This window comes from Melanostigma gelatinosum (assembly GCF_949748355.1).
Source record: "Melanostigma gelatinosum genome assembly, chromosome: 5".
In the NCBI taxonomy this organism is placed as follows: domain Eukaryota; kingdom Metazoa; phylum Chordata; class Actinopteri; order Perciformes; family Zoarcidae; genus Melanostigma; species Melanostigma gelatinosum.
In genome coordinates this window covers 13,648,869-13,666,877 of record NC_136638.1, presented here as the reverse complement: position 1 = coordinate 13,666,877, position 18,009 = coordinate 13,648,869, and the positions used below count along the sequence as shown (strand labels likewise).

Sequence of the window (18,009 nt, the reverse complement as noted above, 5' to 3'; positions counted from 1 at the left end):
GAAAAGTGCCTCAGTGGACTGATCTTCACTCCTGTTCACTTCTCTAGATTTTTCAAAAAGCAGCAGTTTTTACATGTTTTCGCCCTGCCAATTATTTCGTGCCACTGAAGAGTAAAGGACAAGAAAAAGAAATTGATGACAGCAACAGTCTTGGGTCTCCCCGTCCTTTGAAATGGCTCAAATGATGCCCTTGTGGATCAGCCATTAGCAGCAATGCTTATCTTGGAAAGAAGCTGAGCAGCAGCATTCCACATATCTCTGCATAAATGGGCTTCAAAGGGACATGATTCCTCAACCCTGCCACATCACAGAGAATAGGCTAGTGGCAGAACGGAGAGAATGGTGTGTGAATTGCCCCCACTGTCGATTCACCAGTCTCCAGCCTGCCTGAGCTGAGCTGAGGGCTTTGCTGGATGGGGATCCAGTCAGGCCTGTGCAATGGAATTAATGGTAATACCCAGGCAGGTGGAGCTCAGCTCTGCTCCCTGGCACAGCAGCAACGGAGAGGTTCTCCAGGGGTTGGGGTATGAGTGTGTGAGTGTGTGTTCTCTATTCAGTGCTTGCGTCTAAAACTTGGACGCAAGCATTGTTTATGTGTACGAGTGCGTGTGTGTGAGCGCGTGCTTCGCTGGTTTAAAGGATGCGGGTGTACATGCCTGAGCGTGTGTGCACGCTCAGGCTGGGTGGAGGCATTCCTCCTGATTAGAGCTGGAGTCTCAAAGTGCCAAATGACAGACAGACATGTGGAGGTGGAGAAGGGACGGCTGCCTCTCTCTCTCTCTCTCTCTCTCTGCCTCACACTGGGCACAGTACCTCGGCACCACTGCCATGTTCCACCTGGGAGATTTAGCTCCTACACAGCCTGACTCACTCTATTTACATGCCCACCTTTATCTAACGACAGCAGGTGATTGAAAGCTTGCGCTCCTTTTTTCTTTTTCTTTTGCAGTGTAACAACTGCCTCGGTAAAATTGAGTCTGGATTGTGGGCTGATGTAAATCACAGCAACTTGGCCCACGCGCTTGCGTTGCTGGAGGGAGTGTTGCGTAGAATTTGAATGCACTTTGGGGGCGACGGGGGGGGAGGGGGGGTTGACTATTGCTCATACAGACAGGCGGACACACAAAGGGACAGATAGAAAGACACATGAAGAGACGGATAGACAGCATGGCTAAGGACAGCCAGCGGACAGAGTGAGATACAGTATTAAAATAAAGGTAATTATATTCCCAGCTACAGTGAAGGTTTTTATTGGCTGTTCCACTGCCTTTTATTGTACATTTATACATTACTATTCAGTTACATATGCCACTTACATTTATTTGGCGTTGTGAGAAATCCTTTATTGTTCCAATAAAACTTATTTGAATTTAAGAGGCTGTCTGGAGGGTTATAACAGGCAGGAGGCGGGAGGGAGGGAATTAGCCAAGGATAGACAGACTGCCAACTGAGACAGCATGGTGATGTTTGGATGAACAGACTGAGAGATGGAGGGGGTTAGACGGAGAAACGAGACAAGACAGCAGCTCTCTGCACAGAATGAGAATATGTGGATAAGAGGTGCATCAGCGAAAGAGTGAGAGAGCGAGGGGGGGGGGGGGGGGGAGTACTGCCTGGGCTCTGATTCGACTTGGCCTTTAACTTGAACACGAATGTCTGATTGTTATTGGTTCGGCGTGCAGTACATTTACTGTAGACGAGGAGATTGTTATTACCCGCAATAATAGTACAGCCACTAGTGAGAGCGGTAGTGTGTAAGACAGCTTACAAGGACTTTGTGAGGAGTGAAGCCGTTTTCCTCACAGAGGTAGCAGTCCTCTTTGGGGGGAATTAGGGAGGGTGCCACTGAACACCGACTCCACGTGCTGGGCCGTGTCGCTTCAAAACCGACACGTTCACCAGAACAAGCAAAAACTTCTGGATCATGTTTAGGGATTGATGGCCAACTCTGTCACACATGCATTAGTTACAGCACTCTGGCAGAGACTGCTGGGGCTGTATTGTGCTTCTACGGTGATGCTCCGTAAATAGCATTAGTTGCGCTCAGTAAAGAATAGACTTGTCACATTTTCAGTGAGGCTAGTCTTGCACAACAGCTTGGAGGCCAAGCCACTGTGAGCGCACGCAAAGACGTGCCAGACAAAGGGATCCACACTTGTCAGCAATTTTGAACGGACTTAGGGCTACACACAGCGACGCATGCGGGCTTGCTTGAGGGAAGAAAAACATACACGTGCGCGCGCAAGTGTACAGAGTCAAGACAAAAGCTGAAGGCAATTTGGCATCAGTTGCAACAGCTCGCCCTGGGCTTGACTGAAGAAACACCTGTGTGTCAAAGTGGTGCCATGGCAACGCTTCCCGTTCTGTGATCAAGGCCCAGCGAGAGGCTTCCTTCTCCAAGAAGAGCCCACCGGCGACGAGGAAGGAGCTTCGCTTCAAACCCTTAAACATCTGGAAAGGAGCCGGGCCAGCAGGCCTCCAGTGGCTCTCAAACCGAAGGCAGGACCCGCAGCAAGGCCGGCATTAGGTGAGCCAACATGGGTGAAAGGATATCTGGCAACTTGTGTGTGACGTGTCAGCTTTCCTGCCCAGTAGAAGGTCCAGCATGCCCTAAATGCGCTACGATCCCAAACGGCTTCGCTCCAGACACGCAATCTTGCTCACTGAATATACACGTGATGTGCAGAAAATCCAATCTGTCCATAGCAAACAGAGTGTGCATCAATGGCTTTACCTTGATACCTTGGTACATCATGCTTGCATCACCTGCCCTACTGTGGCAAAGGAAGACAAGGGCGGGGCGATATCAAGGGGTTTGATTTAGATTCAGAGACTTAAGCCGTTTCTGTTGCAACACAAGAATCGTCTCTCACTCTAATCTCGGCAGAGATCCACCCTGAGCCAGGAATATCCCAAGATAAATATGGAAAGTGAACAATGCGATTGCTGAGCAGCAACTTCCCATTTTCAACACCTCTCGCCTCTAATCCTCTCCAGCAGCACTCCTGAACTGCCGCTCCTCATCTAAATCTGCTGGCAGACCTGGTGAACAGCCTGATATTACACTGCTGCTTCTCTTTCCCTCTGCCATGAGAACCACAAAGACAGCTGCTGGCCTCACCTTAAGAAGGGGCTCTCACCTCTGCCTCTGCCCTCATTGTCAAAGTTGCTCCAGTCACCATGTGAGATATTAAAATGAGTCAATCTGGGCTTCGTTATCTCGACAGCTACTGGATCCCATCTGACTCCCAAGCCAAACATTCTACTCACTGATAGAATTTTGATGCTTCGACACAGGAGACTTCACATTCACTCACACAGTCAAACACTTGATCAAAGACGACATTGTTCTACAGACTGCAATGTGACCGGAGTGCTTGATGATTGCATTTGCAATTAGAAACAAAAATAAATCAAAGAAAAATAAGAAAACTGACATTTTTTGAAAAATAATAATGAAATAAATCATGCACCATCTTTGTTCACCATGGAAAATACCTTCATCTTCATCACCGTCGTTATCCGATAAATCCTCGCCCTGTTTTTTTGCATGGGCCCCTGTTATTGAAGCAGGGAGAGACATAGAGAGGCACAGGGACATTCAAAATAGCACGTTTGGCAACACAGAAATGGGAAAAGAGGCAATTCAATAAAAATCAGTATTTGAGACCACATGTGAGTGATATACAATGCCAATTCAAATGCACATTTCCCATTAGAAAATTTGACAGTGGACATTACAATACAATACAATTTCTGTTCACACTTTCAGCACAAACAAAAAGAGAAAAATAAACATTTTTAAAATAATATATACAGATTAAAAAAAAGACTACACTGACTACAAATCCATTATCACAACACACAAATCAAAACGTAGAAGGTAACCTAAATAGCATAGCTGGAGCAGAGTCATACACCACTGGCAGTTTCAGAAACATTTTTTTATTTTTTTGATTTAGGAAGTTTGGGGAACAACACTACCAGCTTAAAAGCTTTTCTGAAATAATGAATAACTAATGTTTTGAGCAGGGTTTTGATGTGTTCAAATAAGATTCAACTGACCTTCTACTCTCTTTGGAATATGCACCTATCATGCATTTCTAACTTGGCCATCCAAAGACCATCAAAAGACAAAGAAAATGATAATGTGGGGATTGGCAAGTTAAAGAATATAAAAATCAGGATGCAGGAAACAGAGTTTTTAAAGTGAAAAAAATGCATGTGCAGGATTGCAACTTCCCCGGAGGTGGTAGAGATTTCAATAAATCATAAGACTGCGTGTATTATGTATACTCAGTGATGTGTGCAGTCACTTCAGCTCGTCTCTTTGCCCAAAAGAGTACGTAAGTAATATGCTGTTGTCCTTGTGCTACATGTTGGTATGAAAATCTAGAACCCTAGCGCGCATGCACACCATGTACAGATTTAGTGAACAAGTCCTATCTTGACCTACTGCTCACACAGTGCTATAAACTGGTTGGTCTGATATCCATGTGTAATCATTTTTAATGCCCACTAGCAGCAAGGCCTAAGGATTTCAACAGTTGGTTGAACCCACCAGTCTATGCATTCAACAATTGATCATCTTCTGACAAGAAGAAATATGGTATTTTTGGAGAATTATCCAGTTTTGGCGGTACCCTGAGCTTTCATCTAGCACCACTGTCAGTTCAGATTTTCCTCCTGAGCAATTCTTGACACAGTAAATCCTAATATTTTTGTGACCTTGGACTTTTCCTCTGGTATAATGACCAGGCCACTATGAATAATTAATATCAAAATTATAATGGGCTGACTGTCAGGGGATTTACTGAAGCATTCATGATTTCCATAAGATGTCTAGCGTTTCCCAAAGTGCTGAAACAAACACCACCTCATCTCACATCCTGTGGCTGTTGATTAAGCCGTCATCTACAAACTATGTTGATGACGGGACATGATGCAACAGGGATATTCATGGTCCCTATGAGATGATGCGCAAACAGGGCAGTGTGGGGAAATCATTTTGGCCCATGATGCGCTCAGGCCCGAAGACTCTTTGAATGATCACGATGTCAAATGTTACATTTACTTTAATTCCTTAAAAGTCTTTAAAACACTATTTCATTCATGTGGGCAAGCCAACCTGGCATAGGGACCAGTTAAACAGCTTATGTTTGAATGAATGCGCCTCTCTGTTTCAACACCTCATCCATTGTTAATTGAAAGATGCAATATATTGCATTATGTAACAGGCTGAGTGTCATGACATTTACTGAGTAAATTCAAGCTCTTTAAGTGGAGAGGCCTGAATTAGTTGACTCCGCAGTCTGCGCGGTGACCTTGTTCAGTCTAATAACTGGGCATGATGAATAATGCAGTCTCTATGGGCAGCTGTACGAGCTTTAGATAGACCAACATAATCATACGTCGATGACAACTTCAAGCTTCTACTTTGGCTGAAACAGGTTATTGGACATAATGTTGCAACAGCAAGTTGTGGAAGATGTTGTGGAAGGTTGTGCAGAAGTGGGCTTTAAATCTGTATTTGCCATTGGGAAGGGGAAGGTGAACGGCTTGCCAGGTGTGAAAATGTAATTAAAACGTATAATTCGTTAACAAGATACCTCTTAATGCCTGTCATTTTTGGACCATTGAACACATATTAATGATGAAAATGAATATAATGATGTCGCATACCACGTGAAATGTCAGAACCTGGGTTCAAATAATATGAAAGCCATGTGAACATACTCCAAAAACAACTCAGTCACCAACCTTTAGCATAATTATAATACCATATTCATATTTCGCCAGGAGTGTACACACTCGGGACATTTCCGGACTTAGCAATCGTAGCTTGATGCTAACAAACAAAGCGAGATAGCACAAAGCACGCCACGAACACAACGGTTACGGACATAACCGTAACATTTCTCTCCGTCATACTATCGCTGAGATATGAGCCAACAGACACCAGCAACACAAATCGCATTGTCGAATTATGATCATAATTCATGATAAATTTTTTTTCTAAAGATGGATTTGATTTTGTAGTCAGTAACGAAGGTTTCAGGGGAAATGTATGGGAGTAAAAGGATCAGTTTTCTTTGCAAAATGTAGCAAAGTAAAAGTAAAGGTCAACAGAAATATCAGTAGTAAAGTAAAGTAGAGATACCCAAAAAAACGACTTAAGTACAGTAACGAAGTATTTCTACTTCGTTACTATACACCACTGTGTGTATATATGTATATGTATTTCTTTTCGTTTGGTTGTCGTATTGGAGTCCTTAGTCCACACTCCAGATCAGTGGGAGGCGGTAAGGCACCCGAAAGCTGTTTGCCAACCGCCAAAAAAAGCGGAAGAAGAAGAAGAAGAAGAAGCAGAAGAAGAAGAAGCAGGCGGGGGGGAAAACGGGCCGATTTGAACGCAGTTTTTTTCTACGCAGCATGCTCTCGGCTGCTTTCCAGGAGAGGCGCAGTTCAACTCAGTGCAGCACAGCACTTTACGCGAAGCTTCAGCTTGTTTTCTTCTGCTTGTTTTAGTATCGTTTGAGTTACTTTCACCGTTCGTTCATTTTTTGGATTCATTTGTAAGATGTCGAAACAACAGAAGACACCTTTCAACTAGGAGGAAGCCATGGAATTCTCTGCTGATTCCTCGTCGGATGGCGAAGATTTAATTCATCACGAAGATCCACAGGGCAGCAGCAGCAGTAGTGAATCTGATTACCGTGTTGCATCATCGCCGTCGTCATCATCAGAAAGGTATGATTGTCTTGTAAATGTTATATTTATTGATCGATTTATTGGTGTCGAATTTTCTATCTATCTAGATTTCTCAGGCCAAAATCTGTGTGTGTGTACTCATACAAGTGTGTGTGTGTGTGTGTGTGTGTGTGTGTGTGTGTACGTGTACTCATACAAGTGTGTCTGTGTGTACTCAAATGACGTGTGTTTGTTCATAACCACATGGTGTATACTTTCATACTCTGCTTTTTCTGTGTGTGTGTGTGTGTGTGTGTGTGCGCTTACATGTATTACAATTTCAGAACCAAACCACTGAATGCACAAATTTCTTTTTCTTCCATATTCTGGTTTACAGTGATGAGGATTACGAGCCCCCCCATGCCAGTGTGCCAGGTACTTCAAGCGCCTCACAGCCAGCACGACGAGGACAAAAGACAGCTCAACGATCGGCTCCAAGACAAAAGAAAGCTCAACGATCGGCTCGAGGACGTCCACAGCCTCAGCCAGCCGCATCACCTCCCCCCATGGCTTCACACCCACAGTCGTTTGCATCTCATTCAGAGTCGAGCCCTGGAGCATCACCCCCGACCACTCCACAGAAGAGACGGCGCGCCTCTCTGGGAGCTTCTGCTCCAGCTACCAAGCATGGAAAACCAAGGGCAGCAACACCAGACAGTGAGGAGGAGGACGACCGGTGGCACAACAGAGAGGAGGAGTGCATCCAACCAGACCCTCTCAGGTTCATGCCAGCCAGGACCCCAGGACCCACATTTAACACCACCACACCATGGTCTCCCCTTGGCCTCTTCCAGCTTTTTTTTTCCTTATCTGTTGTCCGAAAAATCATTGAAAACACGAATGCCAATGCTGCCAAACGAAAACTAGCTGGGATGAAGTTCCAATGGGCTGTGCTCACAGTGAAGGACTTTTATGTATTCCTCTCCATCATCATCTTCACTGGCCTTGTGACGGTCCACAACAGGTCTGACTGCTGGAGGAAGAGCTGGCCGTACAACTTTCAGTTCCCTGGTGACAGCATGACGAGGGACCGCTTTAACACCATTTTGTGGTCCCTTCACCTCAGCAACCCAGAAGAGGACGAGGAGAACGAGAACAAAAGGAACACTGCTGAGCATGACCGCCTGTTCAAAATAAAGCCGCTGTACACGGACATGGTGACCGCCTGCAAAGCCCATTTTCAGCCGCACCAGAATGTGTCCATTGATGAGCGGATGGTTGCCAGCAAAGCCCGCATGAGCATAAAGCAGTACATGAAGGACAAGCCCATAAAGTGGGGTTACAAACTGTACGTGCTGGCTGACTCATCAATTGGCTACACCTGGAATTTCTTTGTGTACAAGGGCAAAAGTGAGTCCACCACAGGCCACGGGCTGAGTTACTCAGCAGTGATGGACCTTTTGCCGTTTCCTCTCCTCGGTAAAGGCTACCATTTGTACACAGACAACTTCTATACAAGCCCTGCTCTCTTCACCGATCTGTCCAAAAAGAACTTCGGCTGTTGTGGAACCATCAGGAGAAATGTTATTGGCTTCCCTAAGACTCAGACCAACAACCTGCCCAAAAATGCTGTGAGGGGAGACATGCGATGGATCCAGAGTGGCAAACTCCTCTTCGTGAAGTGGATGGACACGAGAGAAGTCACGATGTGTTCCACAGTTCATCAGGCCTATAGTGGACAGACGGTGAAGAGAAAGGTGAAGACGGCTGGGGTGTGGCAGCACAAATCAATACCAGTTCCGGACAGCATCGTGGATTACAATCTCAGCATGGGGGGTGTGGATTTGTCCGATTCCCTAATCGCATCGTACACCGTCCGCCGCAAGACCATGAAGTGGTACAAGACTTTTTTTTACCACTTTGTGGACATCGCTGCTGTGAACAGTTACCTCTTGCACAAGGAGCTGTTCAAGTTGAGGCAGACAAAGCCCCTCACCCACAAGACCTTCAGGGAGCAGTTGGCCAAGGAGATGCTGGAGTTTGCTAAAGGCTCAGCAGCCCCCCCACCCCCACCCCCGACCACCTGCATGCCCATGTTTTTCGAAACAGGGCAAAGGAAACATTGCAGGAGGTGCCGCGATCATGGAGTGCAGAGGGTGAAGACATCTACTTATTGCATGAGGTGTGATGTACCTCTCTGCCTCAACTCCAAAAGCAACTGCTTCCAGCTGTGGCACAGTGGAGAATAACCCCCCCCCCCAGACCTTCAGGGATACTAGAGTGCATTGACTGCTCAGTATCGTATAGTTTTGTTTTTTGTGTGGTTTTTACAGTTTATTGTTTCAAATTTACAGTAAAAATAAATCTCTTCCATTTGGATTCAATATTCTGTTGATTTGTGTGTTATTTTGAATGGGAAAATATATATATATATATATATATATATATATTTTTTTTTTCTCTAAAAAAAAGCCAGAAATTGCTGCATTTGGATGTATTGACCACCATTAGTAATATATCAGTGAAATATGTAGTTTAGTACATGAGGACATTAAAATGGCACACATGGTGCCCAAATGCACATTTTGGAAATCTCGCCTAAACCTTCTGTACTAAAACCTCTCATTTTGTTCTGCTTCACTTTATCAAAGTACAGCTTTGCAGTGAGACTGTTCACATATATGTGCTATGATTTGGGAGATATTTTAGGCGTTAGGGGTGGGGGGGGGGGGGGGTCGTGTCGTTACTGGATTTTACAACTCTGGACTTTTTAATCTTTCGTCAGAGACTGAGCAGAAATATGGCGTCCACGTTACAAAGGGATCTACAAGGAATGTACGCTTCCAGGTATTTAATGGGCCAACGCAGCGCCTTTACGAATAACGCTGCAGCTCGAAACAATAAAAGAGCCAGCGTTTACTACTGAGGCCCTCTGCATTTGACACCACTGCTAACACAGTGGTGTCATTGAAGTGATGAGGCGGCTGTGTTGTTTCACAAAGTGTCAGTCTAAAAATGGCCTCAGTCTCAGAGTTATAGCGCTTTAAAGCCGAAAAAAGTTCAGAGCAGCAACAGTCAGAACCAGCTGGATTTTCCTAAAAACAATGTATCGACTCAAACTAAAATAATCCCTCTCATTCATCACTTATGAAGTGTGTGGCGGTGTCTGTATCTGCAGGGACCCTGCCCTCTGCCTGTGCTTTCTTCGTGTGCTCTGTTTAGGTCGTTTCTGGGCATCAACCTCTATAAAAATGGAGCGACCTCGTGCCAGATTGTAAGCAGCGCACGGCAGACACAGCGCCAACAAACAAATGAACAAATATAGCAAGGCAAACCGCCAAGCGGGGGGGGGGGGGCTTGTGACAAGGCAGGTGACAAATCCTACTCATTCTGCCTAAAAGCTGTCAGGTGTCATGTCTCTCATGTGGGCTTCAAGGGAACCTCCAAAAAATGGTTTAGCAGAATAACAGCCAGCACCCTAACAAAGATGCCTCACCTGCTGAAGCAGGCTTCTATATGGCTGGTTCGTGATTACGGTTATTCTAGCGTTCGCTGTGCCGTTGACGTGGTGGTATCGAGCGCTTTAGACAGGCATAGATTGGATGGCAGGTGTCGACAGGGAAGCTCCGTCACTTTGAATCATGTTGTCTGTGAGCCTGTGTGTGTCAAATGCTGGATCTATAACAGGAGCTTCTAACGTAACACCCTCAGTGACTCAGCAAAAAAAGCCTATATTTGACCGTGACTCTTTTAAAGTGATGCCGCAGTAAAAGACTGATAACATCAAACTACAATGATTTGACAGGTTTCTTCGCATAGCGGGCCTCCAGGACATTTGCATCTCTTCAAAACAGGCGGCATCTAGAATAACGGCTTTTATTCATGTTCCTTGACAATCAAAATAGAAACCTGTTGCATTCATCAAACCAGGTTCAAAGAAACTGCGTTTGATGGGCTTACTCGTTACATGAAGGCTGCTGAAATTTAACATTTCAGCAGGATAGAATTCCAAACAAAAGACACAAGTATGTGGCTGTTGAGTTTGACATGAATAAATCAAAGCATGCACACACACACACACACACGTGAAGATATAGAGTTCTGTGAGACCCTAGAGACTTCCTTGAACTAATCCAAAATTCACTCAATACATCGTGGAGGGGCTGAATGTTAACTGCCTTTCCTTTGCTGGAAAAAGGTTCGCTGACAATAGGTGGGCCTTAGAGTTAAATATCAGAAAGGTCAAAATGTGGAAAGGGACTTGGTGAAATGTTGCAGCCTTGACAATTTAGAGCAGTTATATTCGGTCTCCAATCCTCAGGTGGCCATTTTTCTCTTTCAGAGTGCCCGGATCCGTCTCTCTTCCTGTCTCTCTGCTCTCCGTGTGTCTCTCTCTCCCTCTCTGTGTCTGTCTCCAGCTCTCTCAATCCGTCTCCCAGTGTAGAGGTTAAGGAACAGCTTGGGAGGGACACATAAAAGAGAATGATGGAGAATACAGTTAAAAGGTTAAGGGGGCTGTAATCCTGCAGTAAAGGACAGCCAAAACTCACACTGCGCTTCAGCTGTTCCCAAAATGCAAAAAAACCAAAACAAATAGAAGGCCGCCAAGTTGTCTTTCTTCCTGTCTGCCGCTCGATAATGGAAAGAGACATGTTTAACAGAGACCACAGGCTTCTGAGTACGGTGGCAGCCTGGGACACACTGGGGTGTCTTACCTCTGTTCTAGCTCCCTAATGAACCATTTATTCCCCATATTAGGGAAAAAGGACTACGCTGCACAAATATCTAACAGAAACAATCAAGACTCACCAGGCTTTCGGCTTCCTAATCTTCTGTAAGACAAAACAGTCATTTAAGTATCTGCTGCACCACGGTTGAATACTATATGCATCATTACGCAGTTCCGATGCATTCGACGCCATTTGAAAGCCACAACAATGCAGGTTTGTAGCCTTCAACACAGTTTGTGGCGGAAACACCCCGAGGAAAGGCAAAACACAGCCAAAGGCAGTGAAGAAGAATACTGTTGGCAAGCAAACATGGATGTCAATTTAAAATAGGAAAGGAATCGGCAAACAAATGCTCTCAAAGAACGTGTTGAACCTTGGGGATGCAACGCTGCGTTTTGGTGAGAAACACTAAATGTGTAGATAACTTTTATTGGTTTACAAGTGAACTCCGTCGTGCGCCTTAACCGCCAGGCCAAATGTCAATTAATCCCAAAGATACCAAATATATGAGCCTGAATTGCAAGAGGATTTGTATTAAATGATGCATGTTGTGGTGCAGATTTGTTTGGTCAACTTAAAGGAGAAACTTAAAAGGGAAATTAGGACTCAAGAACCTGGCTCTAAGCTATCAGAGATACCAGAATCAACAAATAGATTGTGTTTTCAATTTAACAGGGCTTTAAGACCCCACAGCCTGTGTCATCTATTCCTTTTTACTTTGGGATAAACAAGAGAGATATTGAGCTGGAAGCTGGACAGCACAGCGGCATGAGGCTTCTGAATAGGGACTTCCTGCTTGGGTCGCGTCTCGCATCTCAAATTAGAGTGAGTGACTGGATCCGCCGCTGGCCGGTTACAGCCCTCACTCGCCGGGGTCACAAACAGTCCCGGATAGCTGAATCACAGGAGATCGTGGAAGTCATTTTCCATCAAACAAAAGCAGACATCTGCTCTGTTTTCAAATCACACAAGCCAATATTTGTTCTCGTCTTCTTGGAAAGTTTTTTGCGCTGTCTGCTTGGCGTACAGATTTCCTCGGGGGGATTACCATGGTGTGTTACTGACTGCCATGGCCCAGACGCGGCCTCCCCAGGTTCGGGGGGCTCTGTCTTTCACAGCTCTCTAGCATCTGGAGGTCATCTGTTAAGATGGAAAAAAAATGTCCAGTGTTTCTGCTCCGGGATACTTAATCTACAGGTTTGGCAACTGATGGGGCTGTTCAGCGCTGGCACCGGGCTGCGTAACACATGGCAGCCTGCTGCCTGTGAGGGCTGCATAAGAATGATATTTGAGTGGTCCAAATCAAGCCAAAATGTACAACAGATTTTGTTGCACTTATCTCAAATAGGCTCATGATGAGGGATGATTTTAGGAGTCAGGAAGTGTGATCTCAGAGTGTCTCTCAGAGAGGCCAGGTTGAAGGACTCTTCGGGCATTTATTTACGAGAGGGTTATGGGCGGTGAAAGAGGCATGCTGTAAAAAGCCCATAGAAAATATTCTTTGCGTTGCATAAACAGGCGGCATGCAGCACAGTGAGTGCACCTAAATCACCGGATCCTCAGTGAGGATCTCATCAAAAGCGCGGGAATCTACAGGTCTCCTTTAAAGTCTGTCAATCAACTGAACAACGTAAACCTTTTTTGAAAGCTAAAGATTGACCTCATCAAGGTGCGTCCTTGCAAAATTGACCAGTCTCGAGCCAATCCAGCACTCTGAAGGCTGAACAGTGCTCAGCTGTGTCCCCCGCACATCATTATCCCTTTCTTCACTCCATTCACTCCGACTCAGAGAGGAGAAAATGACCGAGTGATAAAACCAAGGCTCCAATGTCTGCTGCTCTGTGCTAGAAGGCCACTTCAGAGGGAGCAGTGGGCTACGGTGCTGAACTTGCAAATTAAGACCATACCTGTGAGGACATCTTGGACACACGGTGCTGCACGAGTCGGGCAGAGGGAAGGGACGGCCATTCTCTAAAATTGCATTTTAGTCAGTGCAAAGAATAATCTGTTTCCTGAACAAAGAGCAATGCTCTGTTGATTTTGGACAAGCAAAATGATCCGCACAACAACCCCTAGCTCTGAATACCAACCAACCATCCTGAAAATAGTTACATCCACTGTCATTTTGTCTTGAGCCTTCCATTATTTTCTCAATGGGCGTGTCTTTGATCTTTTGTCAGGGCACTACTGAGCGGTTTAAGAGCTTTCCTGCTGTTTCATGGAGGAAAATTATCCACAGCTTTGATATCAGCGCATTAAGTGGCTTCACAATGCCAATAGGATGGTAAAAGCACAGGATCTCTCAGGCAGATTTTCTTAATCATTTTCAATCTCTAAGTAAGATGAGAATTATTTCTTCAAAACCAAATTCTACATTATATATTGTTACCTCCAGAGTTACACAGGCTCTACACATCATGGCACACTGGCTTCTTGTCTCATGAAACAGAAGAATCACGTGTGATGCATTTGACTCTTTCTCACTTGACAAGCATCACCGGTGCAACAAAGGTGCTTCACACGAGGTGAGAGGGCCATCTACTCCGCTCCTGTCACAACTGCATACTGTTGCTTGGCCAAAATTACACAACCGTTTCATCAACAGTCAAATGCCCTTCTCCAGAGGAAGCACGTTGATAGATGTACAGAGAGGTGTTATTAGAATATGCACAGTGTGTGTGTATGACTCTACTGCCGTGTAAAGGTCTCTATTGAAAGCATTGCAAAACTTTAAATACAAAACATACCCCTAATTTTATGACCAATTGTATGGATCTAATTCAACTATTAAAATATTTAATAAGAGAAGTTATTCCCGATTCAGGCAGAAAAATAATTGAACTTTCTTTTGTGGAAACATTTAACCAAAAAGTATAAGGCAGTGCTTGCTTTGCCTATGAAGGATAAATTATGCTTAATTTGCACTGCTAATTCAACATAAGCCAAGATTAGTAGAAGCACTTCAAAAAAACGGTGCAATTGAAATAAAAAAGAGAGTTCCCAGCAACCTTTGTGTTTAAAGCGACAGAGGAACCATGCAACAATCATCTTTCTGCACAAAAATGTGTCACAAAACCAACATATAAAACAGTTTTTCTCATTACCAAACATGGGGGAGATAATTGAAAAATTCCAAGTGGAAGGGGAATATTAAAGAGATATTTCTGTGTGTACTCCACAGCTGGGACTAATTCGGAAGCAGATGTGCCTGGAGGGCCAGTCTTTCTCTCACGAAATTGGTTTACCAAAGCAGAATTTATGAGTGCACAGAGGGAGGCCAATAGCTGCCTCTTGCCTCCATGGAAATCAACAGCAGAGGTCTCGCCGCTGAAACAGTATAGCTGTACTGTGGAGCGAGATACACTCCCTGTCTTAAGGCTACTCGTAAGGTCCTCTATTAGCCTTCTGTTGTTACCAGATTTTAGCCGCTGCTAATGAAATTGGACTGCGTTTGTGTGAGCATTTGCCACATGGACAGATGAAAGCTGTCATCCCAATAAAATACCCCACCAGCCCCTATTTGAACAATTGTGAATCATAAATTCAAGAGAGAGAGAGAGAGGTGGCCCTCCACTTGTTAGTGTAAATTTAATTAACGGCTGAGGCTCCGACGCTTTCAGGTGTCACGTTTGACAAATACTTCCAATAAGCTGGTGTCTTAAGTGCTGTCAGAGCCGTCTGAAACATGATTCAAGTTCTTTGCTTACCGAGTCAGATTTTATCTTCTCGTGTTTCAAAAGCAGCACTCGTACCTCTGATTTAATCAACAGTTGTATTTGAATTAAAAAGGATTACACTTTAAACCATACAAGCATGTAAAAAAATAAAAAATAAAACAGATGTTATTCTTAGACATCACGATCTATCGCTTGACAACGCGTCATTATTTATTTAGAGACCTGCATTGTCGCTCCTTGACACACACTCATAGCAAAACCACACTTCAGCATGCGCACACACACACACACACACACACACACACACACACACACACACACACACACACGTGCAACACAACCACTCGCTCATCTCTCACACTGGTGTCAAGGTTGATCTGAGTCACAAGTCCCACGTTCATCCCAATTAGCACTTTGATTTGGGAGTTGACAGGTGGTGATATTGGCGGCTTTGGAAGGATGCACCCATCACTCTCCTCTCTCTTTCACTCTCTCAATTCCTCTCTTTCGTTCCGTGATGGCTTTCTCTTTGTCTCTTTTTCCTGTTTTTTTTCTGTTTTTTTTTTACATACCTCCTTTTCTACACATTTTCTTGTTGGGTTTCCTGGCACATTCCTTGGATATTCTTTTGACTGTAAAATGAATGGAAAAACTACAAAATAACAGAGAGCTCTGGAAAAGATCCCATGTGACATGCAACAACTCAGACTGAATCAGACCCCCCCCCCCCCCCTCACCTCATCCCACCCTCCCCCAGTCATCATCAACAACAAGAACAACAACAGAGGACCTGTTGAGAAAGTAACTGGGGTGTTGCTGCAGAAATATTCCAAAATGGTGGAATGAAGTTGCTGCACCCTGAGACACAGGAAGCCCATATTCACATGCACTTCTATTTAAGACCCATTACAGCCACACAGTAGGCAGAGAGGCTACATTGCCAACGTTTTGCAGTTCGCATTGTAATCTGATAAGTGAGAGTGTTATTTGACATTGCCCATTTGATTCTCAGAGCACTTAACATTTTAAGCCTTTTTTTTTTCTGTGTGGGTCTCCTTCAAGTGGTGAAATAATGGTGGCCATTTAAAAGAGTCGACATCAAGACATCTGAAACTTGTGAGACTTTTAGTCACAGTGGAGCCCAATCTATTGTTTGCCTTTTGCACAAAACCTGCTCTTGCTTTTAGCTTTGTGCAAGGACAAACCGGATGAAGCAAGGAGAGTAAAGGGTCTTACATAGGTCAGGCTGATGCCACAGGCCTCTCGTGTACCAGACAGAATATTTCACCAACCCTACAGCCGTAGGTCATTCACTTATGAGGCAGGCTACTAATCGCTAATGGCTAACATCCCCAGAACAGTCAAGACAGTGAGGGTAGGAAGGTGCACCAAGTATTTCCAATCTGCTCTTTGTATGATTAGATTTCTTTTGTTTTTTTGGGGTCATATTAATAAGTCATTTAGTCATCAAAAGAGGAACCTCTAACAGTGGCATGGAAAGGGAGAGTTGATGAAAAGACTAAATGAAGGATCAAGTCAAGATGGGAGGTTGAGATGATGGACACAGACACGGCATGCGCCACACAACAGGTCATGCTCCGCGCAAAACTACAGCGGTGACACAAAATCTAAGAAGAAAGACAGAGCGAGGAGGAGGCAAGAGACAAGAATAGTAGGAGGAGAGGTTTGTTTTCATCCTGTTTACTCGACGCACTCACCATCCTCAGTTGGAACATAGATGTTTAGATAAAGACAATCCTCGTGTTGATCCTGTATGTACGTAGTAACTATATCCAGGTTGAAGGAGAACCATACAGGCATCATGATCTCTGGCACCGAGTTGTGAATATTTTGGGGGCAGACGGGAGCAAAGTGAGTGGCGTTCTTGATCCCTGACCAGGAGGAAGGAGGCTCCGGGGGCAAAAAGCGTTTTTCTCCCACTGGGGAGGCGGCGTACGGAACCCCTAGATACTGGTCCACCGGCCCAAGAATCTCACTGGGCAGGGGCACCCTCACCCCTCGGAGTTTGCCATACTGCGTGTTCACAGTGGGGTGGTAGTTCTCACCTCTCACGGCCGGAAAGCACCAACAAAAACTGAACACCCACAAGGACACGCTGAAACCGGTGCAGCCGCCGGCACTGAGCCAGTTCTGCGAGGGGAGACGACCTCTCCTTGGAGAGAACCACATGGTCCTTGAGAGCGAGTGCGACTGTAATTGACCAACATATAAGCTGGGGCCCCCCCCCCCCCTCCTCAGTGAAAAAACTTCCCGCTCAGCCCTGCAGTCCAGCCACCTGAGGGACAGTCATCAGCTGGGATACTGGAGCCCGCCGGCTTGCAGACGAGGAGAAGCAGTCACGGTTACGCCGCGAGTTCCTGATTCGCCGCCCTCTCTCCGCTCGTCAGATCTTCTATCCCGTGCTGCAAGAGAAGAGGACAGGAAAATGAATGACATTTCCCTGACAGCCCACCGGTTTTGCAGCTACCATTTTTCGTCAGTCATTTTTATTGACTTGTGGAGTTCTTGCCTGGTAGGACATTAAACAGGTCACATAAACATGACAGAGCTCTCGGTGCTATCATCAATCCACATAATCAAGGAGCTGCCTTTGACTTGGATATTGCAATTAACTTGCAATTAACTTGTCAAGATGTTCCTAATAATGCTGATGGGACAAGTGACATGTGAAAGGCATCAACTGACAGTAGGTACTTATTCTTCAAAGGCCAACGTTTACAGTAACAGTTAAAGAATAGGTTAACAATGTTTCAAACGTCAGATGCAAGTGTGAACACGAAAACAGGTTCGCTGTAATATTGACCCATTAAAAGATCCCACTCATGCCGAGATCACGAGACACAAATTAAGCCCAGATGTTCCACTCGCCGACAGCTTTTTGAGGGTCCCGG

The 18,009-nt window shown here is 45.0% G+C and overlaps 2 protein-coding genes across 6 annotated transcripts in view; one reads left to right on the top strand and one right to left on the bottom strand.

The window, feature by feature from the left end:
- LOC306777519 (neuroligin-3) overlaps positions 1 to 16,936 on the bottom strand; it is a gene marked incomplete at its 3' end in the record, with an annotated part of 92,370 nt that extends 75,434 nt beyond the window's left edge. Inside the window, exons 1-3 of one of the 5 annotated variants that reach the window (XM_079268675.1) lie at positions 16,816 to 16,936; positions 15,670 to 15,729; positions 3,487 to 3,558 (exon numbers count right to left, since the gene is read on the bottom strand). In XM_079268675.1, coding sequence (XP_079124801.1) covers positions 3,487 to 3,558; positions 15,670 to 15,729; positions 16,816 to 16,921 — 238 coding nt within the window. In that variant the 5' untranslated portion in view covers positions 16,922 to 16,936. Of the gene's footprint in view, positions 1 to 3,486; positions 3,559 to 15,669; positions 15,730 to 16,807 lie in introns of all 5 variants that reach the window. The other 4 variants (XM_079268672.1, XM_079268673.1, XM_079268676.1 and 1 more) reach the window with 4 other exon arrangements.
- On the top strand, positions 6,355 to 8,939 carry LOC306777535 (piggyBac transposable element-derived protein 4-like; the record flags this gene model as incomplete). The annotated part of the gene is made up of 2 exons (XM_079268700.1): positions 6,355 to 6,750; positions 7,088 to 8,939. The coding sequence occupies exons 1-2, from the start codon at positions 6,623 to 6,625 to the stop codon at positions 8,937 to 8,939; spliced, it is 1,980 nt and encodes a 659-aa protein (XP_079124826.1). The 5' UTR covers positions 6,355 to 6,622.
- Positions 16,937 to 18,009: the final 1,073 nt, after the last annotated feature.